Here is a 27273-nt window from a genome sequence, read left to right as displayed (position 1 = left end):
ATTTACTATATCCTACAGGCGAGAGTCTTCTACGCCAGAAGGCTTTCATCTTTTGGATGAGCTTGTGCGTACGCGACACCGTTTTTCCCTCTAAATATTTATGCCTGAATTCTGAGTATTCGATTGGAGAGGTCAATAAGATTTAGAAGGTAAACAAGACCCTTCTCTGATGACGTCATTGTTTCCGAAATATGTTTTTGAGGCATATATCGTAGCATGTACATCAATCACAGTTATGTAACAGTTTAGAGACGTGAATATACAAGTAGCTCAGGGAAAACTTGCGAATAGCGTAATAAACATTTCGAAGAATGCAGAGAAATTATTCAAATTAAGTTTCTTTACAGCGTCAGTTTACTTAGACATAAAATTTCAGTATAATAATCAGTTAAAAAGCAAAAACAGTGGAATTAATCAAACTTTCAGTTTTTCAGTTTCGAAAAGTTCATAAAACGCCAATTACTTGGAATGAGGAATGAATTTCAAAATTGTACTATTCACATTTACACAGAATTTTAAAGCATACTTGTGCTTTAATACACGCTAAAGAGCTGAAATATAAGCTTGTGTACAGAAATATAACCACGAATGTTCATGCATTATTTGGCGTATCATTTTTTCTTGAAATATTTCACATAATGCCTTACTTAGTTCACCTTATGCTGTGGCATAGTTTGATTCTGCGAAACATATCAATGCGATTGATTTGTATAAAATACTGGAAGACACATATTTTCTTCTTTCTACCTCGACATATCTTCGCCTACTTTTCCCTGAATTCTCTGGGTATCAGTCCCACATAGCCACGGGCCCATTAAGTGCTAATTAAAACGTACAGAATAAAAATTTTGGTCCCCTTTATCCCTATCAGATTTCTCGTCATTGATTGCTACACGATGTGACACAAAATTTCCTCTTTGTGAACTTTATTTTCATTCGCTCACATTGCATTTTTCAGATGGATTTTCGGCGTGGTGACCGCAGGTGAAGGTTGTTAAGATGCCTCGTAACGACACGCAAATACTTAAATTCTTGAATAAGTACGTTTTCTTCTTGAAAATTTTACCTTTATATATTTCTTAAGTTAATAATCAAAATGATGTCGTTTTATGTCGATTAGTCAAAAAGGATAGTTCCTAGCAATTTAGAGAGCCTGAGAAGTGCCGGGGAGGAAAATATTTGTAGGAGGATTAACACTTCATACCACTTAATTCAATATTCATTTGCTTTTGCAATTGTTTGACAATTAACCATTGAAAATCGCTATCTTGTTCACAGTTTTGAATAGCTATTGGAGGTTTCAAGTACTATTGAAGTATATTAAAACTGAATGAAATTTGATATTCTACGAAGTAGGGGAGACCGGGGCACGTTGGCCCGATTTTTTTACATTTTAAAATAATTTTTATTTATGCATAGTTAACTTTATGAAATTATTGCTAAATTATAGAACAGTCTTTCTAAATCAGGATGGCAATAATTAAACTTGCATACATGAGTTATAAATTTAAAAAAATAAATAAATACTGGGCATATGACAGGTGGGCTAATCTGCCCCTACATCGGGGCAAGTTGGCCCAGCGGCTGGGGCACGTAGGCCCATCTAGTTTTTGATAAGCTGAACTAGTATGATTTTAGGAAATCAAAATAAAACTAATAGTTATCAAGAAATATATTTCAATATATGTAACCATTTTACTAAAACAACGGGAAAGCTTTAAATTATTAGGATTTCTGGCGTGCTAATACAAACCAGTTGACTTTTGTGACTGTCCAGATACAAAGGATCAGCACAATTATTGCTCTTGTGAAATAGTACGCGGATTTCATTGTTCACACATGTCAAATGAGCACAACGCTTGCAATTTGTGCACTGAATACATTGTGCTCCAGGCTAACCGTCGAAAAAGGTACACTTTAGGCACACTGAATCTTCATTTTCTTATATTGGACGCGCGTAATTAATTTTTTTAGCTCCAGTTGACAGGCGTTACATTGTGATACTATGTTACGTTCAAATAGATGTCTGTTTTCACCACTGCGCTTATATTTTAGTAGCCTCTGTGAATTTAATTGAGTCTTTGTGTCTAATCAGTTCAGACGCAACCCGACGCTCCCAAAGACGACTAATCGCAGACCCAGCGGAACCTCTGGAGTTGACTATTGATGCAACCTTACCCTCAAATGTAACAGAAAATAATCCATGTAAGTGAGGAAAGGGTAATCCAGCTTTCGAGCTCAATGTAAATTGTTATCCAATTCTTCCTACTGAAGAGGTAATCAAATGCGTAAGTCCACTCGACTTTTTTCAATTTTCTCGGATGAACTGCTTAAGCACATTTGCATAAACAGTAACATATATGCTAACCAGAAAAATGTAAATCTAGCTTTGGAGAAGGAGGAACGTATGACATGATAAAGTCAGGTAATATGACACGTAATGCTAATGCTACGATAAATACCCTAATAAACGTATGTGTTGGTCCAAAAAGGTAACAAAACTTAACAAAAGGTACTTCCCCACACTATTGTTGGCAAGCATGCATTGTAACCGATTTGAAACAATATTAAGTCATTTACGCCTGAATGACAGCTCAATTGATGATGGAAGTGACCGTCTATTCAAAATTAGGCCATTTTTGACGAAAAAATGCATAGGACGGGGCATGTTGGCCCGGGTGGCAAACGTGCCCCGTCGTCGCTGGGCCAACCTGCCCCATCGCCATGTTTACAATAAATTCTATTCGTTACAAAACTGACTGAAGCAATTTAGATTGCATGCCACACAGAAGTTATCCTTAAACTATGAGCTTTAATTATAGTACTCAACTATTGGGCCAAAATTTATCAAAACTTAAATAACACACATTTAACCTGGGAGTAGAATTTTACTGAAACACGCGCAAATACAATTAATCGCTACAACTTGTCAAAAACTGCTCCGCCAGTCATAATGGTGTTGTGGAGAAAGGGGAAGTGTACTACCAACCTTCTGATAGATTCCTAGCACGATTCAGTGTCTATTGTATGAATTAACTCGACTGGGCCATCCTGCCCCTATGGCCAACGTGCCCCGGTCTCCCCTAATAACTATTTGAATGTAATATCTTTTTTACTGGCATAATTTTTACCATATTAGGGTATAAACCGTTGGAGGGTATTTTCCAATAGTATGGTATGGTATTCGGAGGAAGCGACCGACAGCTGAGGTCATTGCCGCCATGACGAAAGGGTATGGAAGGAAGGGTGGAGAGAAACGCGGCGTCGGCATTAGCCTGATCCTGACGAAAGGCGCCGAGGGGACCACGGCTTAACGTCCCATTAGACGGACGGAGTGTTGAGCTTGAAATGTCCACCGCACAGCATTCAAGCTGGTATCAGACAGTCTCTGAAAATTCTCTGTCACCACCGGGATTTGAACCCGAGCCCACTCGGTGGAAAGCCTACATTCAAGCCATCACAACAACTCTATCCCCTCCATTAGTGCTAAGTAACAGATTTCCACTCTAACAGATTAATTAGAATTTCATTAGAAGAAGGCTATTAAAAAGACTCTACTTAGATCTCTGACGTACTAAGCCCTGGCGTAATAGGTATGTCTTTAATGAAGATTCTATCAGGTTTTCACAGCCAAAAATATGTATTTCAGCCGAAAAAATATGGCTCTCGGTTGCCATGCATACGGTATCTTCCTGCTGTATTACACCAGGCTCTAAGCTGAAGAGAATATATAATGTTTAAGGTCTTATCATAGATTTATATATGACGAAATCAATTTTAATGGCGAAAACAATTCATAATTTGGGAAGGCTATTGATCAGGGATGATTTTTTGGCAATTGGTATACATGTGGTGGCATTTAATTACCTTTGCGATATGCTAAAATATTGAAAGAATTGCATAACCAGTTTCTATACCTCATGATTCATCGCCAACCACTTGGTCAAATGTTGTCAGATCTCTAAGAATGAACTACTTATACTCTTCTCTGATATATATTCCTGACACTCAAGCCAACGTGATAGAATAAAACTCGAAAATTTGTATGGGTGTTGTGGGAAAAACATATCCGAAGTTTAGTTCAAATCATATGGCCGTCTTTCGTACGGCATACCATCACACTGCTTAAAAAAAACTATAGAGGAAACTTTTGAATTCGCAACCATATCAAACCATAACTTTTTGAGAAAAATCCTCAACAATTAACAAAACTCACGCAAATTTATTCCGGATATTCTAAGAGGTAATTTGTTAACCAAAGGTTCTAATCATCTAAGAAAATAGCTTCACGCGTGAATAACTACAGGTAGTTGATTATAGGTGCTATGGAATGAAAGCCAACTTTATCTCATCAGAGTGGAATATTTATGAGAAAATTTTAACGATGCAGACGGCCCTTGGGAGATCCCTAATAATGTAGCTGACAATTGTAGAAGAAGATGCCGGTAGACGTGCTTCATTTCCTCTGGTAGATAATCGTTCCTTGAATATCTCAGTTTTAACAGTCCTCTGCTTTAGATTCTACGCTGAACCTGCCAAGAATGATTAATCACGGAGATATTTCCTGGAATCTAGCTCGCGATGTTATTCTCAGGAAAAATGAAACCCTTGCCAGAAGGATAGTTCGATATATCCATTCATATCTTCCCCACAGTATAACTTTTGCGGTGTAAGAGAGAAGAAACCAAGGCATTGCTACCCTGTTTACATTGCTTCAATGCATGTCTACGCCATTGGTACAAAAAACATTACCCTCAACCGACATTATCCTCCTTTATATATTAATACCTTGATTTTCATGTACAGTAAAGTCTACGTGGGTAATTTTTAATGGGTCTTAATGAATTGCCTTTAATTTAGATTTCTTTGTTATGATCACCAGTCAATAGGAAAACTATTTTCGGACATGCTATCCATGCTCCATAATTGCACTATATAAATAATTTTGTACATATTTTTTCAACGTTTTCATATGCACTCATTATGTGATCCCTTTTTTTTCATAAAGTCGTGCTACTATGTCTTTGATCCTCTTCTACCCGATATATGTATCCGTTATTATTAGGTATTTACTCTAAAACTAAAAATTCTCAGGCGCCGAGTTTTTTTTTCAGTCTACTGGTGGATCAATAACAAATCCAGAATTTAAATGAAAACTTTATAAAAATTCATCTTATTTAAATATTAGTCAAACTTTCTATCACATTTAGCAATGCCTTATACTTGAACGCCAGTGAGCAAAAAAATAGTCGATATGGTTACGCCATTCAACTAAAATATTCATTAAAAAATTCAAAATTGAATTCCTCTCATACATAACTGAAATCGAGCGAAAGGATGTATTGTATTCAATGACACAGAAATAATGATATGTTGAGAGTGATAAGAAAAGCGGAGCGACTGGTGAGGAAGACAACGTGAAGGCAGTGAAGCAACAGCGCGCCCAGCTGAGGGACTGTTCGGACGTGAATTTAAAAACAGCTTTAATGGAAGATTAGCACGGATTTCTTTCAGATTTCGTGAGAAAATATATTTGGTGCCTGTATCATCCCCGAGCTGAGAAATATCTGCTCGTGAATTAGCACATTGTACGCAACGTAATACGATTGAACATAAGCGTGTACAGAATTGCAATGAAATACGATTAAAGTAACTAGTTCACTACAAAATACGATGCATCAGAGAATTCATTATCTGTGTTCATACTACAAGAGGATGTAAATACTAAAATTATTTGTGAAGCGACATTTGATAGTATGCCTTTTTTCATTATGAATTATTATTTTCCACTCGCAGTAGTTTACTTAAGTATATATTGAGACTCACAATATTCTACGGCCACCGTCACCTTTTCAACTTAATCCCAACTGCTTTTATGTCGCCTATTTTTTAATCAAAATGAGGTCAGAAATACACCTGAAATCCTCTGAGGAATTCACGATTTAAAATAGGCATCGGTAAGGAAAAGGTATCAATCGATCCTAGGGTGATAAAATATACTCGCTTCAACACGTACTATGCCCATGTTTTCTTCTGGTCACTATCTGGTCACTTATACCTGTATGCCGTATCTATTATTTCAAGAAGATATGAGTATGATGAGAAGAAAAAAAACAAAACGCCGCCGTATGAGCGGAAATGTTTTGCATTCCCAAGTTCCGATATCGTGCCATGCAACATCGCGTCCCATTTTTCTCTTTTTCAAGTAATGTAGGTTTGGGTGGTTGAGTTTTGTTTTGCTTTAGTTTTATAAATCCCTCACGGACCTTCGGCATATCTCTCCATGTCATGCCAAATCACTATTTTCTCCAGATGAGTGAATAGTACATCTATTCACTTCAGGTACCAACGATTTCCTATTCTTATTTGTGGTGGGAGGCTTTAGAGAGACCAGTCGTGTTCTAGTTGCGCTCTTGATTGTCTGATTCTTCTCTGCCATAAGGTTAAAAGAGACCTGAGCATCTCCCGTATAGCAGACCTTAGTGCCTTACGACAGCCCTCCGTCTCGCCAGAAGCCGGGTAGGTACATCTATGTACCCCTCGGATTAGCTAGGTTTAACGAAACTAGTAGTCCTAATCAGCAAAGTATGCATATTTAATAACAGGATAATGATAGAAAGTACCATGATAAGCAAAGGCGAAAGGTTTGGCGTCAAAATAACTCCATAGGACTTTATGAAAAATCCATAGTTAAGAAGCCGATACAGTGTCATACCATTGCCATGCCTTCATCCTGTGCATAGTTGGCTAAACTGATGACACACAAATATCTTACAGTGAGCATTTTCCCCACGCTGCTACAAGGCCCTAAGATATCTGAAATGATGAAAGCAATGATGCCAATTAAAAATCTTACCACAGTAAATTTTCGCCTTGAAAGGTCGTAGGCTGAGGGTAATGGAAGGTATTATCTGCGAATGAAATATAAAATAACCAAACAGCCAAGATAATAAAATTCAAACAATCAAGCGACTTTAATAAATACCTCCGTTGCATATCATGGTGTTGAAAACCATTTTAAAACACAGAATGTATTTAAAAAATACCCTTTTACCGTATAATTTAATTTTTATGTGGAAATACATCCATTTTCCTACGTTCAATTGGCCCCTGAATGGTTAACTAAAATAATATGGCGCGGAAGGTCCCTGGCCATTGCCATGCCTTCATCCTGCGCATAGTTGGCTAAACTGATGACACACAAATAACTTACTGTGAGCATTGGCCTATGACTAACTTCTTTTCTCACAAACACCAACACCCTCATAAAAATGTACCTGATGTAAATTGCCCAATAACCGAGGGAAGTTGTGCGCTCTGTTGTTCCATCGACAAAATTGTATATCAGCAGTTAAAGGTTGAACAGGTGAAGATTACTCATTAAAGCTTAATTTAGGTAAGGGTTTCCAATTAAAATCATGGGTGGATTTCACTAAGTTTAATAATAAAATATGTTATATACAGAAAAGTTTTTTGGTTCCAAGATAATTTTATCCTACATCATTAACGAGGATAAAAATTTATTCAGAGACCCCGATGATATGCTATTATGTTTTAGGGTAGGGCTATTGAAATTTGTTTTCTTGAATCCTAGGAAACCTATCACAGATTTTAATTTTTATATTATTTTTCTTTTATACTTATTCAATACTGAATGATAAGGGACTAATTTAATTGGAAATTTATGATTCTAAATCAAAATAAAAATGAGTAAAATACAAGGAAAAACTTTTCAATGGTTTTTTACTATATCTGTATACAAATTAAGGCAAAATGCATAGATGTGTAGCGTTATACGACGATGAGAGTGAATGCACATAGTGGGTTTTCCGCAAAATAAAGAAAGAAAATTCATTAATCACACGACTGGATATAGAAATATCATCGTAATTTTCATTAAATAAGCCTCTAAAATTTCGTGCGAGGCGTGGCAACACACTTAGAAGCTTTGTAACATTTATCCAAAATGAAAACCCAAGATGACTTCTTGAATATTATTCAATGTCATAAAACCAAATCTGAATCGTCTCCGGATAACGGTTGAATTATTTTCAACCACAGGAGCGTACGGTGGCATATACGATACGAGTGAAAATACGATGAAATTTCAATGGCATTTGGTTTCCATCATTTTCTCGACTAGTAGTAGCAACGCAGTTATCTTTGACTTTCCATTTAGCCAAAGAAACGTCTGCAGCCAATAAGCACTAGTATATTCCATCATTTTTCGATTAACTGGTTTATTTTGCAGTAGTAGGCATAGCTGGACAGATACCGTTCATTAAAAAAACTTGGAAAGAGGGCCATAGTTACTAGGAACATTTTCCTTCCGCACTTGGATGCATTTGAAGCTGTACATGATGAAGCCTTCTCCCTTTTCTGAGTATTAAAGAGTCTGCTGTTACTTTTCCAACGAAGTTTTTCGTATTTTAAGGACTATGCTCAGGTCAGGAAAATGCTTTCTACTTATTGTTAGTATCCGTTCTCATAACTTCGGGGGAGACGAAGTGACTAAAGGAAAAATACGGTTGCTACCATGCTACCAATATAATCCAATAAAATACTACATTTCATTGATTGCTATAGGCTGTTGAAATGTACTCCCTTAACTAATCATCTCAGAATTGCGTAGAAAAGTTGTAATACATTAAATTATTAATATAACGTATCTTCTCTCTTATTCCTTGAGGTTGGAAATCAACAGCGCAGTTATGAATGGAAGGTTGGCCTAGGTTAAAGTAAACATATTTCAAATGACGGCGCATAATCACAGTGCGAAAGGTTGCATGCGACGACATTCTGAGCTCCCGTGACGCCGACTCATCAACCAAGGAATACTTCCGAGAGTAGAATCATCACTTTTCACTGAAATCTGCTCTATCTTGCAGCCGTTCACGCTTACGTGCAACGAACCTGGCTTGGCTCTCATGCCCACATGCCTGTTAATTTCCCTCATACCTCAACATTTATTTTTTTTGTTTCATCAATTCTTGCGACTCGCACTACCTCAGTAATGTAACCAGAGTTGAAGGTGAATTCTATTTTAATACCGTTGAAATGTTTTCCTGAGTAAATAAGCGCAGTTTTCTGAGTTTCAGTTACGTTGACGGCTCAGCGGCGGAAATGGCAAGAGTTCTACTTAACCCATCCATGCCGCTATTATCAATATTAACAGCAGGAGGCAACTATGGTAAATCAGCAGCGACTGTAAGATATTGAAACTGATATCATATATTCTTCTCTACCAAATAATCTGCAACCCGTGAACACCAATCTTACTTCCGATCTTAATATTGCATTCTGGTGCATCATTATGGAAGGTTTTATTGAGAACTACCTCACCAAATTTCTCAGCGTGAACGTCGAATTTTTATGCAACTTTACTTTTAAAATATAATTTTGAAAATTCCTTCAGGCTGCGAAAATATTTGCCATTAAAAAGCCTTATCGACGCATATTCATCCCAATGCTGGCTTTTGATGATATCATAATGAATTTCATGAATATACCTATGTTTTAACAGTCGGAGGTGTCCGCTATCTTATAAAATTTACTGGACCTTAATTTATTAAATCATTGATTCAATTAATTATGAAACTTAGTTATTCTTTGGAGGAAAGTCAGGAATTCAGCAAACAACATTCGAAATTTACGGGGGAACTCTTTTAGTGGTCTAGGCCGATAGTTGGGGCAAGTTCGTCACCAACTATATCTTTACCGTTTCTTGGTGCAAAGGTACAAGAATACTGAGGACCAGGCACTGACTGTGACCCGAACGGCATGTATAATTACTATTCCTCTACAATAACGGAAATACGAAATTGCTTTGATCGGCAAGATGAATGAGATAGTCCACAAGAGTAGACGGTTGCTCATTGAATTTGGCCTAGATAAATAAATTGCCGATGAAAATGTTTCCTGATAAAAAGGGAGGCGAGACCCCGAAGGCCGAGTAATTATGCGCAATTTAAATCATAAAAAAATAAATTCCATGCAACGAGAATCACTATGCCAGGAGGGTTATTTAAGATTAAGATTTATGGATGACAAACTGCAGGTTAATTCATGACAATTATTGATCGACCTTCTTTATTTTATTATTGTGAAGTAATTGTATCTACTGTAGGAAATTCATTTCTATCAATGAAGTTCTTGGGTAAATATTTTATTATCTTGGGAGGTCGTGGTTTCCATCATACTGCGAAAACAGTTCCAGGAATGAAGTTATCCATAAAATCTATAGAAAGTTCCACCCAGAATGAGGCATAAAAATCAGGAGATTCGAGTTAGGATTAAACCAGTTCCAAGAAGAAATCCGTTACATAATAAATATTAAAGAAGACGTAGAATTGTCTCCAGAAAATCCCGGAAATATGCACCATTTCATTAAAGTTGATTCCCACTGCTATCCCGCTCTCAATAGGTTTTGACCTCGAAACATTATATAATCAACTTATCTTTTTGGTTGCAACATACTCCGATGTTAGTTTCCTCCTTCGTTGGCAAATAGGAGCCCTTTTATGGAAAAGGTAAAGTTTCATAAGGTCATTGAAGCAGGCTGAAATATTATTCTGGAGACCTGAGTTCTGCAAATAATACGTAGGGTCAGTAATACTGTTATGTCTAATAAAAAAAAGGTGAGACTGTCACCAATTTTCCTAGATGCTAGGAAACGCATTGTGGCCCCCTCTTCGTACGAATAGGATCTGTTCCTTCAGTAAATTCTTTTAATTTTACGTACCCCTCATTTATTAACTTGCTTGGGAGAGCAGCATTTCTTTGGAATGCTAAATTATGTAGTATTGCGGCCTTTTTATACATATCAATAAATCAATAAGTGGCTGAGGTTACAAATTTGGTCGTTTATAATAAACTATTTTCACGGCTAGAATCGACATTTTGTCGTACAAGATTTTGAACTTCGAATTTTCAAACTGAGCTATTGATTTCTTATGATCATAATAAAAATTTCAAATTCACAATTATCCATCCGGACATAGCTAAAGCCTGAATCACACGATCATTTTATTCGTCATTTCCTAGTGATCACTATCGCGATCGCTAGAGTGTTCCCGCCAATGATCGTCGCCGGCAATTGTTTTTCGCGATCACGATCGCGATGAGGATTCCCATCACTATTTTTCACCACTCGTCCGGTCGCTTTTTCCGTCACTAAAACGCCATATCAGTCAATCAAAACGCATGCCCGTGTGGAGCGATTGCAGCGTAATGTTTGACAATCGTGAGAACGACATATGTAAACAAACACGCTATATATTTAGGGCTGTGCGAGACTCTCGACCACCCGAGAGTCTCGACGGTCGAGACGAGAATTTCATTTCTCGGCATTGTCGGGACGAGACTCTCGCCGCGCCGAGAGTCTCGCCTGGGTCGAGAGTCTTGACGAGAGTCGAGAAGTCTCGCCCCTTCGAGATTTCTCGTCACCCGTCGAGACTCCCGCTTCCTCGAAAAAATAACACTATTTCTATTTTAGACATTGAAAATAATTTAGCAAAAAGATTATTTAAGACATCATATATATCTCCAAAACTAAAAATAGTTGTAATATAAGATCGACATTGACAATTTAAGCATATTTTATTATTTAATCAGGCAAAATTGACTGGTAACCATGAACCTTAGTTACCATAAATAAACATTTCAAAAAATATATAAAATTCTATAGAAATAAACGATCTATTCTTTTTTTTTTAATGATCAAGTGAATGTTTCTTTTCTATTATATTACTATAATATTTAACATTGATGTAACTCTCTAACATGCCTGTGTATCAAAATTATTTGCTCAATTTCATTACAAGCCCTGATAATGGATTGTAAATTAAAGGAAACGTTGGCACAATTTACATTTCAATTTAAAGACCTACACTCCATGATTCAAATTTTATATTAAATATTTCCAAAACTAAAATTAGTTATAACATAAGATCGACATTGACAATTTAAGCATATTTTATTTTTTCTATAGAATTCAATAGAATTTTATATATCTTTTTGAAATGTTTATTTATGGTAACTAAGGTTCATGGTTACCAGTCAATTTTGGTTGATTAAGTAATAAAATATGATTAAATTGTCAATTAAATAAAATAATTTTATAGTGTGAATAAATCCATGAAAGTAGTAAGGGATACCCCAGTAATCTCTATTAACGACTGATTGCGGTATTCATCGGAATTTCTCGCCTTGCTCGGGAGTCTCGACGGATGTCGAGAAATCTCGAAGGGGCGAGACTTCTCGACTCTCGTCAAGACTCTCGACCCAGGCGAGACTCTCGCCGCGCCGAGAGTCTCGTCCCGACAATGCCGAGAAATGAATTTCTCGTCTCAACCGTCGAGACGAGACTCTCGCACAGCTCTATATATATTCCCGTTATGCGGGTACTATGACAACGGACTGTGATATCGAAAGTGATGCGAAAGGAGACGTCGGGAGGGACCGTGTGATTCCGTGTGACCGTGAGAAAAATGATCGCTAGAGCGATCACTTTTTCACAATGATCACTTTTCGCGACGAAAGAAAATGATCCTGCGATTCAGGCTTAAGTCTCAGCGGAGAGGTTTGCGGGATATGCACCACGTGTGTCCATTAGTTGGGTTCTTCAGATCGATGAAGTGATCAGTTCGATAATCACTTCATCGACCTGAAGAAGCAACCTGATGGTTGACCAACCTGAAGAAGCAACCTGGTGGTTGCTTCTTCAGGTCGATGTTTGGCCGTTGGTTGGGCCGGTACGGCGTACCCCCTAAAATCCAAACTCGTTATAAGCGTACCGGTTAAACTACGTTTTTAAATCTGTAAAAAAAAAGTAGCCCGGCTTTAGATTTTCCAATGAATTTCATAAAGAAAAATCGAAAATGATTATTTTCTTGTTCAGAGTTATCTCGTGGCTCAACTTGGAACTAATACAAGACTTTGAGTTTGATATTTCAAATGCGACCGGATGCATAATACATGTTCAGCTGTTGGAAAATTTTGGTGAGTACCGCCTAAATTTATTTCCCAACTACAGCACTGTGCATATCCCATAAACCTCTCCGCTGAATTTTGGCCACAACACGAAAGCCTACCCAAGGATATCCCATTATCTCTCTTACGTATTGGTAATTAATGCCGATGGGTGCCTGCAACACAATTATTATTGGATATGCATACATTACGAATTTATCCTTTACTATTTACTGTAGGCTGCTCTAACATCAACCCTTCATATGCTTGGTACATGGACTATTATTGTACTTTATGAAAATATTAATAGGACTAGGTTTTACAAAGTAGGTACCTCATTGATAAATATTTAACTTTAAGATAATTATATCAGGTTAGATAGTGTGAGGTGTCGTCAATATGTATGGAACAAACTTGTGAAATTTGATTTACTAGACCTCTCGTAATTTTGTCGGCGGTACAGTCATCATTTATTAGACCTCTAATAATTTTGTCGACGTTAAAGTCATCATCTATGAGATTTCTGTATTTATTATTTTTCATTTATGAAATGTAAAGCTATCATTTACAGCCTCGTTTCTCCCGTCGATAGTTACTACCTTGACTACCACACGCATAACCAAGAGTGGCCATACTAGCAAGGCATCTTTTATAAGGGATATACTTCATAGAAAATAAAATTCCAGAGTACAAATTTAAAAAATAATAAATAAAATACTTTTTTTAAAACATAAAACCGGGCTTACTGCAATCACCTCTTCCACTTTATTGATAGACAATTTAAGATTGATTTCATTGCACTAGCAAAATTACTTTATTTATTTTTATGCTGCTTCAAATATTAATGAATTAAGGATACTTGATGTGGAACAATTTATAAGTGGCTAAGATGTTCACTTTTCTTGTTCTCTTTTAAAATTTTGAGCTCTGTTCGAGATACTCAATAGTGATTTGGGTTCATACAACTGGATTCTAAAAGAATGTATTTCTTAAAAAAAAAGATAGCGATAACAATAGGAAAAAAGAGTGGATAAAATAAAGAAAAGAGTACCTTTGAAGTTCAGAAATATTCTAAAACAAGGGAATGCCAGCAGCTAATGCAGAATATTGTGTAGAAGGGAAGAGACAAAGAGGCTGTCGCGAAAATTAGACGAAAAAGGCAACAATAACATGGTGGATAGGTCGATAGATTCGTACACGGAAAAAAAAGATTTGATTAAAACTATCAAACTGGTGTGATAGTAAGTTTTTTTTGTTAAATATACTTAAACTTTGATGCAAATAATTAAGCACTTGATTTATTTTATCAAACAGTCTTGATAAAATTTTCGGACGCTTTGATATTTCATAATTTGGTCACTTGTACCAAGAAGCTTAGAAAAATAACTGCATACATTCGATACGCTTCCGAGTTCGGTAACTTTCATCGAAGTTATGATTAATTTTACGAAAGCCCTAGCTTGTTTGGTAACAATTATCAAACTCGATAGTTTGGTTTGATAGAATTCGCTAATCGTTGTTGGTAATCTGTCATGCGGACTGTCGTTCCTGTTTTATTTATAATAATGCACATTTGCAATAGAAAGATTTCTATACAGACCTTACTTAAAAGATAGATTGGTAGAAATGATTATATTTTCATTATTTCTAATAGCGAAGACGAATTAATTTTATTTACGTTAATTTTTCAATTTATTATTTCTGTTTAAATCTGCAATGTTATCCGAAAGCTGGTGCATCTAAGACCCTGAATACTAGAATCAAGAACCCTAAGTATGGTTCTTCACTATAATACGTAGGATAAGTGCAATTACAGGTATTTCATTTTCAATTGTTTGTACAACGACTAATGTATAATGGAGTACCACAGAGTTAATCAAGAGTTAGTGAATTTTGTTCGCATGATGCATTTGCTCAAAATGCTAGGAAGTCACACAACATCATTATAGAAAGTTTTACAAAGTTAAATATGTTCTTATCATAGAAGACCTTTTTGTTCTCATAAAACTTTATTTGTCATAAAATCTAAAGCGTATTAAATATTTTACACCAGGTTTAAAAATCATTAATTAAATTAATTTTTTATTTTCAGGGATTTGCACAGCAAGAAGATAAGAACTAATCACCGATTTACCGCAAAAGCTGTGTAATATGGGTAAAAAATAATCTCAATGGATATCAAGAAAAGAAAACGCCGTGACATGTATTAGCAATATAAAAATGAACTCTGATTGTTGCAACGCAAAAATTACCAATTGCCGCCAGTAATCAGTCGCAATGAATGATGATGGATGCATAGAGGATTCGCAGAATATGATGGCAGCAAATAGCAAAGTAGGTTCATACTGATAAATAATAGTAAAATAATATTAGAAAACTTGTCTTAACAATAACAAAAGGTTAAGTATGAAGATTGTTCGCTTTATGTCGACACATTTTCAAAGTTATGCGTTGCTTTTCGGGAAAAGAAATGCCAATGGTTTTTTTGATTAGATTCCATGCATGTTTTTTATACTCCCATCCATCAACCGCGACATAAAAACGGTGCCCCAACTTCGGCCATTTCCCTTCCTATAGTATTGAACGCCAATAATGAGTCACCTCATTTCTCTTTCAAGTTCACTCCGCTCAGCGGCACAAATAGGACATGAATGTCATTTTTTAAGCGTTTTCCACCGAAGAAGGTTCGCTGTGTGATGGGCCTCGAAGGGGACATCTTTTACGATCGGCGTGAAATCGTTGATCGCGAATCGAACTCATTCTTCAAACCCTTGGCGTCTCATTTTATGCATCACATGGGTGTTAGTGATGAATTTTGATAAGAATATAATTTCCAACCATGACTCTCATGACCGCCTTGTCCTTTACTTTCAGAATAGATTAAGAATAAATATCCTATTTGCAATTGCAGTTAACTCAATTATATAATTTTCGTCACGGTCACGGACATATAATTTTCTATCAAATATTATATTTCATAGGAGAACATTTTTTAGGCGAGAAATATAAATTAATCATTGAAATTCCACTGACTACACGAGCCTACTTTTTTCCCGGGTATTCGAGAAGTAGCTACATCAAAAGTGACTCGATACATTCTGGCAAATACTCATCGTTTGCACCACTTGGAAGGTTATCGTTCACGGAACATTTTGGTAGTGTTTCGTCATCATTCACTTATCGGATAACACCTTCTGTTTAGGGTATGCTCGCATGGAAGTCAAAACACTTGCATCAATGTTTCATAGCCGCAGGCACCTGCTATCCTGCATTATTCCGCTGTTCGGCTCTGCACACGTCATACCTCTCTAAATCTATTGGTTGCTCTTGACGGATGAAAGGACATAGTCCTTTGATAAAAAAGGTCTTAGTAGGAATCAAGTTTCATGAATCTGCCCTTTGAATGGCATAAACTTCGCTTAAGCATCGCTTCGCTTAGTTGATTCGATTACGTAGCATTTCTCTTTATAATAAATTCTTACTCATACAGAGTTTCTTTACGCACATATAGGTTAAATTGTCAATGATATGAATATTTTTTCATAATAATAAAAGTGATCAACCAATTTTTAAAATAAACTCAAATTTAAGCCTGTAGAAAACACTTCCTCTGTTTAGTAACTAACATAATTAGAGGGCAACGATGCGGCTTCGTCCATTTTTAACATTTTCTCGGGTGCATTTAGAAATCTTGGGAAAATGAAAATAGGGCCTGAGTTTGAATTTATCAATTCTCAGCAAATGAACTAATTTTCCTATACTACATTTCGAAAGCGATAGGCGTAGAGTAGGTACCTAAAAACTTCTGGTAAGGAAAGCAGAATATTGAAATCGAATAGGGATCTTCATGCAGTAAAATCCCCACAGTCTCTGAGTTTTTAATCTCAGTCATACGAAAAGGAAAAATATTGTATCATTATAATCAAAATTGACCATTCTCCTAAGATAAGACTATTTGACAGACTAATTCGCTTCTATATAATTAAATAAGAGAAAAAATCTTACCCTTCACCAAAATTATCCGTCTCGGGTGCACTGGGCATTCTTCATTTTCCCTTACGTTTTCCGAGAAGGGAATTTGATTAATCTTCTTTCATTTTGCGCATCTAAAGTGAATACTAAGGCACAGAATGAGAACGGCTTTCGACTATAGGAAAATGAGCGTCCGTTACGAATCACAGAAAATGGGGGGAACTCTGCTTCGAGCCTAGATTAAGATTTACATGTTTCCGCGGTGAAATTTTTACGCTTTCGTGCACGTGCGGGTGGCGGCTCCATGAAGGTCTTCGGCGGCTATTCCGTTGCAGTATCTGAAATCATTTGTTAATTTGCAACAAATGCTGGATCCCACGGAATACGCTCAACGTATGCGAAAAAAATGTGACTGATATCCGATGCGAGGTTTCGGCCGGGCCGAAAAAAAAAACGACAGGAGGAATCTTAAGGTGGCGTTTTAAGTGCCGACGGGGGAACAAAGAAAAAAAATTAAAGAGCCGAAATGTTTTCACGTCTCTTTTCAGCACCTTTTCACGACCCTAACCACCACAACCTATAGTCCCCCCTCCCTCCTGCCCCCTTCCACCGCCTGGTGCGATCCCTTTGGCCGCCCCACCCCACCGGACACGAAGAGTCCCCCGCAGCCGCCGTCTGCTCAGCTCCTCCCCACCCTCCTACCACCCCCTCCTCCGCTTCGTCCTCCCCTCCCTCCTTCTCGGGAAGCTACCTCCCGAAAGCAAAACTCCCCCACAGAGCACAAGTCTTCCCCGATCCCACTCCCCAATACATATTTCCTCTTCCCTCCCCCGCCCGCCTCTTCCTCCCCCTTGAGGAGGCGAAAACCCTCGTTAAACCACCCCCACCCTAGCGGACGCTGAATAGACTAGCGTCAATTTCGTATCCCTACCCGAAAAACATTCCTCACGGTGCTGAGCGAGACTAAGGTGTTAGAGGCTGGCGTAGAGGGAGTGTAGAGTTCGGCTACGGAGTTGGTGTGTTTGTTAGCGAAAAGGAGAGGTAAGGTAGGGAGGATGAGAAGTGTCAAATGCTGGTTGGACGAGCCGTTACAAGTGTGCGAAAATCCGCCGAAAAAAACTTCCTTTTCTGTACGACTGAGGCGCTCTGAGGATCGAAATTTCGACAGCCATTGGTCTGGAGAAGCACTATAATGAAGATCTCTTGATTTTTCAATTATAACTATCAACTAAAAGAAAGTTCACAAGACCTGTAGGGGATATTGAGAGATTTGTACTCTTTTTGAGGTTATGATGAGGCGATTTTGCATCTTTCAAAATGTATTGATTATGTGTTGGCGTTTGATTATGGTCTTCATATTGGAGTTTATTTTTCTGCGTCCTTTTCATTAATTGGGTTTCCATTTTGCTGCCTTCCTTCAGTTAACGGAAAACTGGAAAGTCGAATAATTTTTAAATTGCAAAATAGATGTACCTATTCTCATTTGGAAGGTTCATTTTACGTTATATCCTTATTATGATAATACTATTTGAAGTATTAAGCATTCCCAGTTTACTATACCATTGTCATTCTCAGTTAGTCATCATGACTAATTTTTCCGTTTTCTATTGCCTTTGACAATTAAATTTTCCAGTAAATAAAGCAGCCCCTCAGTGTTGATATTATGTACGTTACAGAGGTTTGTATCCTCACACGCGATTCTAATTGTAAAATGACTTTCCGTAATACATATTGACGTCGATTGGAGACGCGACAAGGTCGTTGAATCCCCGTTCTATGACTTACTGTGAAATTTTAGACTGCATTCTTCTGGGGTTTTCAAACTGATGGGAATTTCCGACACCGACGCGTTGCATCGCATCCTGTAAACTATTTTCTTCGTCATAAGGGCTTATCCAGCAGTAGTGATGACGACAACCTAGGCGGTATTCAATACGTCAACAGAAATCGAGATTCTCAACAAATAAATGAAACGAGAATAAGTCACCACAAATAAATTCGAGATAAGCAACAAAATAAAAACCTTCTTTGTCATCATGTCTTCTCCGTATTATCCAACATTGTTTTCTTTTTGTAATCTTTAAATGAATATCTTGTTCTTTTTTTGTGGGACTATAAGTAGTTTAAATCTCATAGTCTGGATGGATTCGTTTTATTCACTCCAAAGAATGGAGTAGATACATGGTGATTTGTTACAATGCTTTTCCACACGTGAGTTATAATTTTATCACAAACCTCCAGTTTATAAATTTCATATGATAATTATAGCTCTTACTTGTAACTTGGTGTCCCTCCGTAATTGCCTCTCAATGCCAAGCATTTCACCCAACTTGAATACACTAGGGCGGTTGGAACTCGACATTATCCCTATCGAGACGAAAAAGAATAAAAACTCCCGACACGTGTGATTTTGAGCATTTGAGGTACAGCTTCGAAAAATGGCTCCTAAAAAACCTCCCTTCCCGTACTGTTGAGGCGCACGTGCGATCGAATTTTCGACAGCCATCGGTGTTGAGAAGGATACGGGGAAAATTTTAAATGTTTCAATGGTTATTACAGGAGTCTATGATTATCTCAATGCGCCAGCCTTTTTGTGCTGAGAAATGTTCATGCCGCAATATATCATAAATTCACTAATTCCAAAATTCCTTTTTCATAAACCCAAGTGAAATAAAATTTCCAGAGAAAGTTGAGAAAAAATAATGCACCATGTGCGAGGTTGAGGGAAAGGAACTAGCCCTCCTCCCCTGAATTTGTGAATTTCACACGCCTGTGGTTTAATCCAGAGTGATCTCTACCAACATCTATCCAAGTCAACTTTAGAGTTGAATCACGACGGTTTCACATCATAAAGTATCATCTATTCATTATTTAATTTTCATACTCCCCCTTTCCCTCAACATTGGTTCTTACTATGACCGTATGTGCACATGAATCTACGATAGCATCCTTAGATCAGAGAGAATTTCCAATCACAATGCATATTGACCTCAACGAATTCCAAAAAGTTAGTATATTTAGCTAAACTTGCCATTACTCTTAGGTAATATCTCATATACTTTAGTTGGAAACTGTAAATTTACATTTTTTTAATACTGCCCAAGGCAAAATAAATGGTACGAAGGTGAGATAACAGAGTACCATACAGAATTTCAACCTTACTGGAGTGCGTAGTGGAACCACAAAATACGAGGGTAAATGATGGCTTTATGCCTTTGTGTGTACGTGTGTGTGTGGGTGCATATGAATACATATATATTTCTTGTGTACGCGTGGGAACAAGGTGCTGCGCATCAAAAACGCTTAGCAAACCTAGATCTTCTCCTTCTTCCCCCTCCCCCAGATACCATTCGCGCTTCCTGTCCACCCCCCACCCCACAGCCCAGTGCATAACCCACATTAACCCCACCCCCATCTCATTATCTCGGCACCCTAACACCCACCCCCTCCACCTATGGTCACCTCTACCCCTCCCACTTCCCACCTCCCCTCCCTCCCATCCTTCCCACAATCCCACCAGCGCGCGCTTCTCTCGACTCCCCACCCCACTCCCTCCTGTGTCCACGCTCCCCTCCCCCACTCCTCTCTCATTTCTCCCCCCCTCCCCACCCAACTTCTCCCCTTCTCCCTTTCTCTCACTCTCTTTCCTCCCCCCTCCCCTTCTTCTGCTCCTCTCTTTTCTCTATCTCTCTCACTTTTCCTCTCTCTCTCTCTATCACTCTCCACTACCTCCAAACTATCCCCACCCCTTAGCCCTCCCACTCCTCCCCATGTTCCTTCCCCGCCCGTTATAACACTCAGTGCCAGTCTCCTCTCCGTCGCCAGTTAAAAGCAATACCGACTCCGGAGCGGATCGTCTCTTGAGGGAGAGCAAAGAAGAGCCAGCGGATGGGAAGACGACTGCTACTTCGGGAAGGGTAGGGATAGATATACGTACGCAGTCATAACACTAGGACGGGTGGGAGCCGGAGAGAGAGACAGGGAAACCCCACGTTGTACGAGACGGTACACGTCCGGCTCGTTTATTTTTTCCCAACGATAACCTCCCACGTCCTAGAGAAATAGTTCCTTGGGGAATTTTTTCGGGGGAGAGTCCCTTGGGGTGAGGTTAACGGTGCGCCGGTAACAGCGGTACCAATTGAAAGGTTGGGAATCGGGGAGGTGGGTAGGATTTCCGGGTAACAATTTGGGCACTCCTGAAGTTTCAAGCGATCCTGATCCCCGAATATCCCTCCCACATTTCACGTTCCGGCTAACGGGTTATCGAGGTCAAGGGTCGCGGTCCCATTTCGTGCGGCCCACGGACGGAACATGTCGTCCAGGGCGGCCCTCCGTAGTCCCCAAGTCCTCCTGCCCCTGATCCTCGTTATCCTCCTGGCCATCAGCTGCGGCCCGGCTTCGGGGAGGCCTTCCTCCGACGCCTCCAAGCACCAGCACCACCACGATCACAACCATGAGCACCACCACGCTCACCACGAGCAGAATCACCGAGCCGGAGAGGAAATGACGCGGAAGGCGCCGGAGGAGACGCCAGAAGACTCAGCGGAGGTGGTCCCGAGGGCTTCTCCGCCAGCCCCGGCGACAACCCCGAAGAAGACGGCGGAGGACCTGGGCGAATCGGACGAAGATGAAGATGACGAGGTGGCCATCAACGACGCCGACTACTACTTCGGGGACGACGCGGACTTGCTGACGGCGGCCGCCGGGGCAGTGGACGCCCACCTGAGGGCCGAAGAGGAGGCGGAGCGGCGGAAGGAGGCGGCGGCGACCGTGACTGCGTCTTCCCCGGCAATCGACGACGCCGCCAGCGGGGGCAGAGCGGGGGAGGCGACAGCCCCCGGGGAGGAGGAAATGGGCAACGGGACGGCATCGTCTTCGGCCGGGAGGGCGGCCGGAGAGGAGGATGAGGACCAGATCAATGGACCGGCACAGCAGATTGAAACCAGAGAGAGGTGAGGACTCGGCAGAAGCCTCCATCCTAATCATCTTTCCTCTCTCCCTCTACACCTATTTCACCCCCGAATGTTTATGAAAAACGCATGGTGGCAGCCGATTTCCTCCCTTCGGTCCATTAGCCTTGCCTAGGTTTGCCACCTATAGGCGTTTTTAATCTGCAGTATAGCATAATAATACTCGGTGATGGTTGCAGGTGAAACTTTATGGGTTTTATTCTTGATGTAAATGAAAAACTTTACTTTGTGATTCCACAATTGCTTTATTTATGAATATGTTCCGGGTTTCGAAGTAGCAATAGTTTCACCAATTTGGAAGCTAATGGGTCGTTTCAATACGTCTACGTAGAATCACAAACCTAAGCCAAAGATCTCGCTTCATGTGGCGAAATTTTCTCCATTTTCTTTACGCCTATGCAGTAATTAAGTTTTTCATTATTACCCAGCTATTCAAAGCCGGTGCTTCTGTAAGAAAAGATATTTTTAACCTGTAAATCACAGTTTTTTATAATGCAAGCGATATTTATATCAAGCAGTAGTATAAAAGTATTAGAAGTGTCTTATACGTTAAGAAATATAACAATCTTAGAAATATTTACAAGTTTCTATTAGGTAATACAAAGAATAACTGATTCCTTATGTTCGAGAGATTCTCATAACTCTCATAAACGGCTGTGCTACGAGGAAGAAGAGAATTTCGAATTAATCGAAAATCCTAACCCTTTCTCAGCAAGTGCTTTGGTCTTATATACTTATGAGATAAATTTATTTTAAATAAATTGAAAATTCCGTTAATTAAATAAAATACGCATATTCTAATGATACTTGATTGTATGCAGAAAAATGTGCTGACTTGTGATTCATTCCCTAACGCGAGCTTAGGTCCAGTAGCCTTTCCTGCTTGCTGATCTTGAAGATACAAGTCTTTTTCTGGTGATTTCGTTACATTTCCAAATATGTTCCAAGCTCGGGATTGAAATTTGAATAGAAAATTATTAATATCATTACGGATGCTTGTTAGGTGATTCCCTTGTAACGTGTTTGAAGTTATATAGGATCCATTCCTCCTACCTCAACTTTTGCTCCCAAAATATATACTCTGATATGTTTGGAATTTATTGAAGGTCTTCGAAAAGTTTAAAATTTCTGGTTCGCTTTGATTAGTTTGCCGTCATTAATGAATCATATCCCCCAAAGTAATTCTTGGAAGAACCAAAGCTATGTGATAACTCACTATTACCCTAAAGTACGAGAAATAATGACTTCATTAATTCATACAGATAGAATTTACTTTGACACTTTTATGATTTAGGTTTCCAATCACTTAGTATTACTTGTCCATGATGGACTTAGTTCAGTCCCTAAGGCACATCGATAATTACTGTTTATCCTAATATCATTAAAAGCATGAAATTTGAGGGCTGCATTCAGTCAGTATAAGGAAGTGACACCGTTTAATTAATGTTTTAATTTAATTTAATAAATTATTTTGAGATTCAGAAAGGTCATTACATTTCTGACTGATTTTTCAATATGCCAGCTTTCGAACGCACTTTTAAACGAATTATTTCGTCCACAAAATCCTTCTCTTCCATCATGGTAATAATCAATAAAAGATGAGTAGTTATTTCTCTGCCTCTGTATCGCTCATTTTTCACGATTTTTTCGCTAATACATTGGTAGAATCACGCGTAGCTTTGGATTTCGAATTCCTAGTTTTTTTGGATCAAATTCAATTAATGGAATGATTGCTTTCATAAGGTAATATTTAGGTAATATTACGGATATAATGTACATAACTTTGCATAATTTTCCCTTCCGATAACCAACCTCATTTAATAGCTGTAAGAATCGTAGGTAAATATAATAATAATCCTAGGAAAGTTTATGATAGAGCTTAATTATTTTGATAACTTCTGCAGATGTCTATATGACAGCATGGAATCTGAAGCTTGCTAGGTCGAAAAACGTATCCATTATCCCAAGAATTGAAGAAAATATATATAGCAGAGGAAAACATTCGTTTGTCAAGCTCGTTATGTATACGCTCAACTACAACAGCTTCTTCCATTGAGTAACTCAGAGGTAATTACCTCCACGATTGTTCAATCATCCCGCATTGTTTAGCACTTCCGCGCCAGCTGGGCAGCGTGCCATTCAGGCGTCTTCATGTTCTCGTCGAGTAAACATCGCCTTGGGAATCTTTTCATTTCGTCCTCTCCGTCCCGCGGCCGTTTTGAATTGCGCGCCTCGCCCCGCTCCATCAGGTGATCCGCACCCACTCCACCCCTCTCCTCATCCCCTCATCCCCCCACGCTCCTTCACTTCCTCTCCCTACCCCTCCTCTTTCCTCCCTTCCACCAACCCCCTTGCTTCCTTCCTTCCTCCCCCTTTCTTCCTTCACACTCGAGATGACCCGTCTCATGAAACTTCGCAGACGCAGTGTGCTACAAATATGTACACATGCACCGTGGACCGGACGCCCCGCGTAAGCGGTATGATCCCCCAACCCCCAGACCTCACGCTCAGCCCGTGCGCGACGTCGTCATCAAACGCAGAGCAAGCAGAAGGAGGAGGAGGGGTGGGCAGAGAAAGGCTACACATGTCGCGGCGATTTCAGTTTGGGCGGGAAAACTGGGTGGCAAGGTATTGAAAGGGTTTGTTGAGGGGCGGAGTGACGATGGAGAATAGAAATGAAAGACAAAAAGGGGATGAAATAACTTAGGCAAAATGCCAAATTCTATCGCGGGTTCACGACTTGCGTCTAGTATGCAATTTTCAGATTGATAAACAATATTGTGACTGGATGAACGCTACTCCCCTCAGCTCCTCTTAGTTCTTTTAATTATTTACTTCTCGCATCCCCAAAAAGAGGACGTTTAGGCTGCTTTTTAATTATTGCAGGGATTTAATTATTTACAATGTGCGATCAAAAATCCCTTTCACCTGGTTAGGGGCAGTCTACCAAGATGGGACTCGAACTCGCGACCTTCAGTTCAGAAGGCGAGAAACAGCACCGTCGAAAACATGAAAATCTGTCCATGTAACCGTGTTCTTAAACGCCCACGTTAACGTTTTTTTGCATCTTTGACAACATAATCAATGTCCTTAATTTAAGGCAGTCCCTTACTGAACTTCCCGTCACTTTTTTCGAAAAATAGTCAACACCAGACCAACATTTCTCACGATATGCCCCATTAGACTGTTGCGTTATAATAACATGATTTTCAGAAGATTTTTCTCCAACTCGGCAAGTCCTGCATTTTTTTCGTTTTTCCCCCATTTTCTTTAATAAATGTAAATAAGAAACTTCGGTTTCCATACAACCAAAACAACGAAAATAGGCAACTCTCTCAATGGGATGGATTTGGGAAAATGGGAGTTGGCTTAACAAATAGCCATTTCTATTATTCATTTAACTTATATTTCCGTAGAATTCCTTTCCCTTATTTTCACGATAATTCGGAATGAATATTTTTTCATTTGGCTGGATAAAAATATTTAACTTGAAAATACCAATGATATCATTTACCCGTGTAAATTTAGATGAGAATTTTATATTCTCACCTACCACCATCCCATCACCGAATGCAAAGACGAAGTTCCATCAAGAGTTACCCAAAACAATTCGACGGCACGTTGAGAATTTAATACGCATTCAATTTTTCAGATTTTTTTTCATAACAATTGTATTTTAGCCAGCTATAAGAATCAAACTGAGGAGAAAATTTACCAACAGAGCTATATAAGATGGAGCTCTATCATCAGTACTCAACGCTGCGTAGTAACTCAACTCATTTCCAGCCCAATGAAAAACGCTATCTGTGAATATGTTACCTCGCAGGCCTTGAGCGAGTTCTTCTCTATTATTCTTTCGCTTCTCTTGTCATTTACTGTAAAAGAGGGCTTGGCATAGAGATGTTGAAATTTTTGGAAGGATTTCAAACAGTTTTTTCATTGCGGCGCCCGAAATAAACTTTATAAAATGAAAGTTTCGATAAAACTATCAGTAAGAACGGACGAAGAGAGTAATTATCTCGATAATAGTAGGTATATTTTCGAGAAAAGTAATTTAAACAATCAAATTATACCTGCGCGATTCCTTATCGTTCAACAAATAAATCTATCAGAGCTAGTTATTCATTAAATGTCTGATCCAAATAATTCATGCTGCATAAAATTTTACGGGGGTGAGTCTTCAAGCTTCGGGGGGGAGGAGGAATGAGCCATATAGCTTGATAAGGGTTAATATATTTACGTAAACTGTCCGTTATTGTACAGTTTGTGATGATAAATATTCCGAACAATGTATCGGAGAGTAATCACGATCACGGAATTGTGGTCAGGAAAACAATTGAAAGACAATTTTTATGTAAATGAGAATATTGCGTCAGAAACATGCTAAATTATTTCGTGGAAGACTTCCAAGGTCTAAAATACCGGCATATTCATAAGTAAAGGGATACCATGCAAGCCACTAAATAAGGGAAAGAAGCCCTCAATCAGAATCACATAGTTTGCATAAGATCAATCAAATAAAATATCCAATAAGTTATAATCACACCTTTCGGATTTTACACCACGATATGATGGAGGAAAATTTGTAAAGAGCTGATTATTTTATTGTCGAGGAAAAACTTAAGAATCTAAAGTACTAATCCGCATATCCTTTTGCTGTAAATGAGTACTTACTCTCAAGGTTAAGTAACAATTCTCTCTTGTAATTTTGTTGTTTCTTTCGACTGCATACCGATTAATAGACAGCTTTCATACTGCGATGAAGCTTCCTTTGCCAGCCATCTACTGATCTATAGTGCATCAAAGCCTAGAGGCGTACCCACTACATTTTCCCGCTCCTTTTTCTTTTGCAAGTCGACTGATTGCCATCTGAATTATCGAGAGTAACTCATGCTGCCCTCCAGGTGACTCAAATTGACCTCATGATACGCAAACGGGTCTTGGGGGTGAGGAATCAGCAGTTCAACCACCTAAACTCTCGTATCCCCTGGAGTATACTCGTGCCCGTACCTTTTTTTCTCCCCATATCCTCACACCTCTCCTGATGCTTTTGCTATCCCAACTCACCTCGATTATTCTATCGTTTGAGAATGCGACATGGCAGTGTCTCACACTCTCCCTCCTCCCCTCTAAGCTCTTCTTCCGCAAGTCGGGCATTCACACCACAGCCCTTCGCCCATTCCAGCAAACCTCCTTCCTCCTCCTCTCCTCCCTTCCCATCCCCTGCCTCCGTTCTCTCAACCCTTCCTTTCACTCTCAAGACTTCCTCCCATACCATATCTAATTCCCATCCTCCTCTTCCCCTTTCTCCTTCCCGTGCATTTTTTCCTCTTTCACTCCTGGGGAATCTCCCCACTGCTCC

The 27273-nt window shown here is 38.9% G+C and overlaps 1 protein-coding gene and 1 long non-coding RNA gene across 3 annotated transcripts in view; both read left to right on the top strand.

Annotated features, from left to right (window-relative positions):
- LOC124156897 overlaps positions 1-15301 on the top strand; it is a 102110-nt gene extending 86809 nt beyond the window's left edge. The window contains exon 6 of the long non-coding RNA XR_006864421.1: positions 15062-15301. This is a non-coding gene — a long non-coding RNA (uncharacterized LOC124156897). The remainder of the gene's footprint in view (positions 1-15061) is intronic.
- A 5427-nt stretch (positions 15302-20728) lies between these two features.
- LOC124157780 overlaps positions 20729-27273 on the top strand; it is a 77284-nt gene continuing 70739 nt past the window's right edge. Inside the window, exon 1 of one of the 2 annotated variants that reach the window (XM_046532791.1) lies at positions 20729-21893. In XM_046532791.1, coding sequence (XP_046388747.1) covers positions 21253-21893 — 641 coding nt within the window. In that variant the 5' untranslated portion in view covers positions 20729-21252. The remainder of the gene's footprint in view (positions 21894-27273) is intronic. The other variant, XM_046532792.1, reaches the window with a different exon arrangement.

The sequence above is a fragment of the Ischnura elegans genome, chromosome 4 (genome assembly GCF_921293095.1).
Source record: "Ischnura elegans chromosome 4, ioIscEleg1.1, whole genome shotgun sequence".
Lineage (NCBI taxonomy): Eukaryota > Metazoa > Arthropoda > Insecta > Odonata > Coenagrionidae > Ischnura > Ischnura elegans.
The sequence above is the reverse complement of the archived record's forward strand: the minus strand, read 5'-3'. Positions and strand labels throughout refer to the sequence as shown.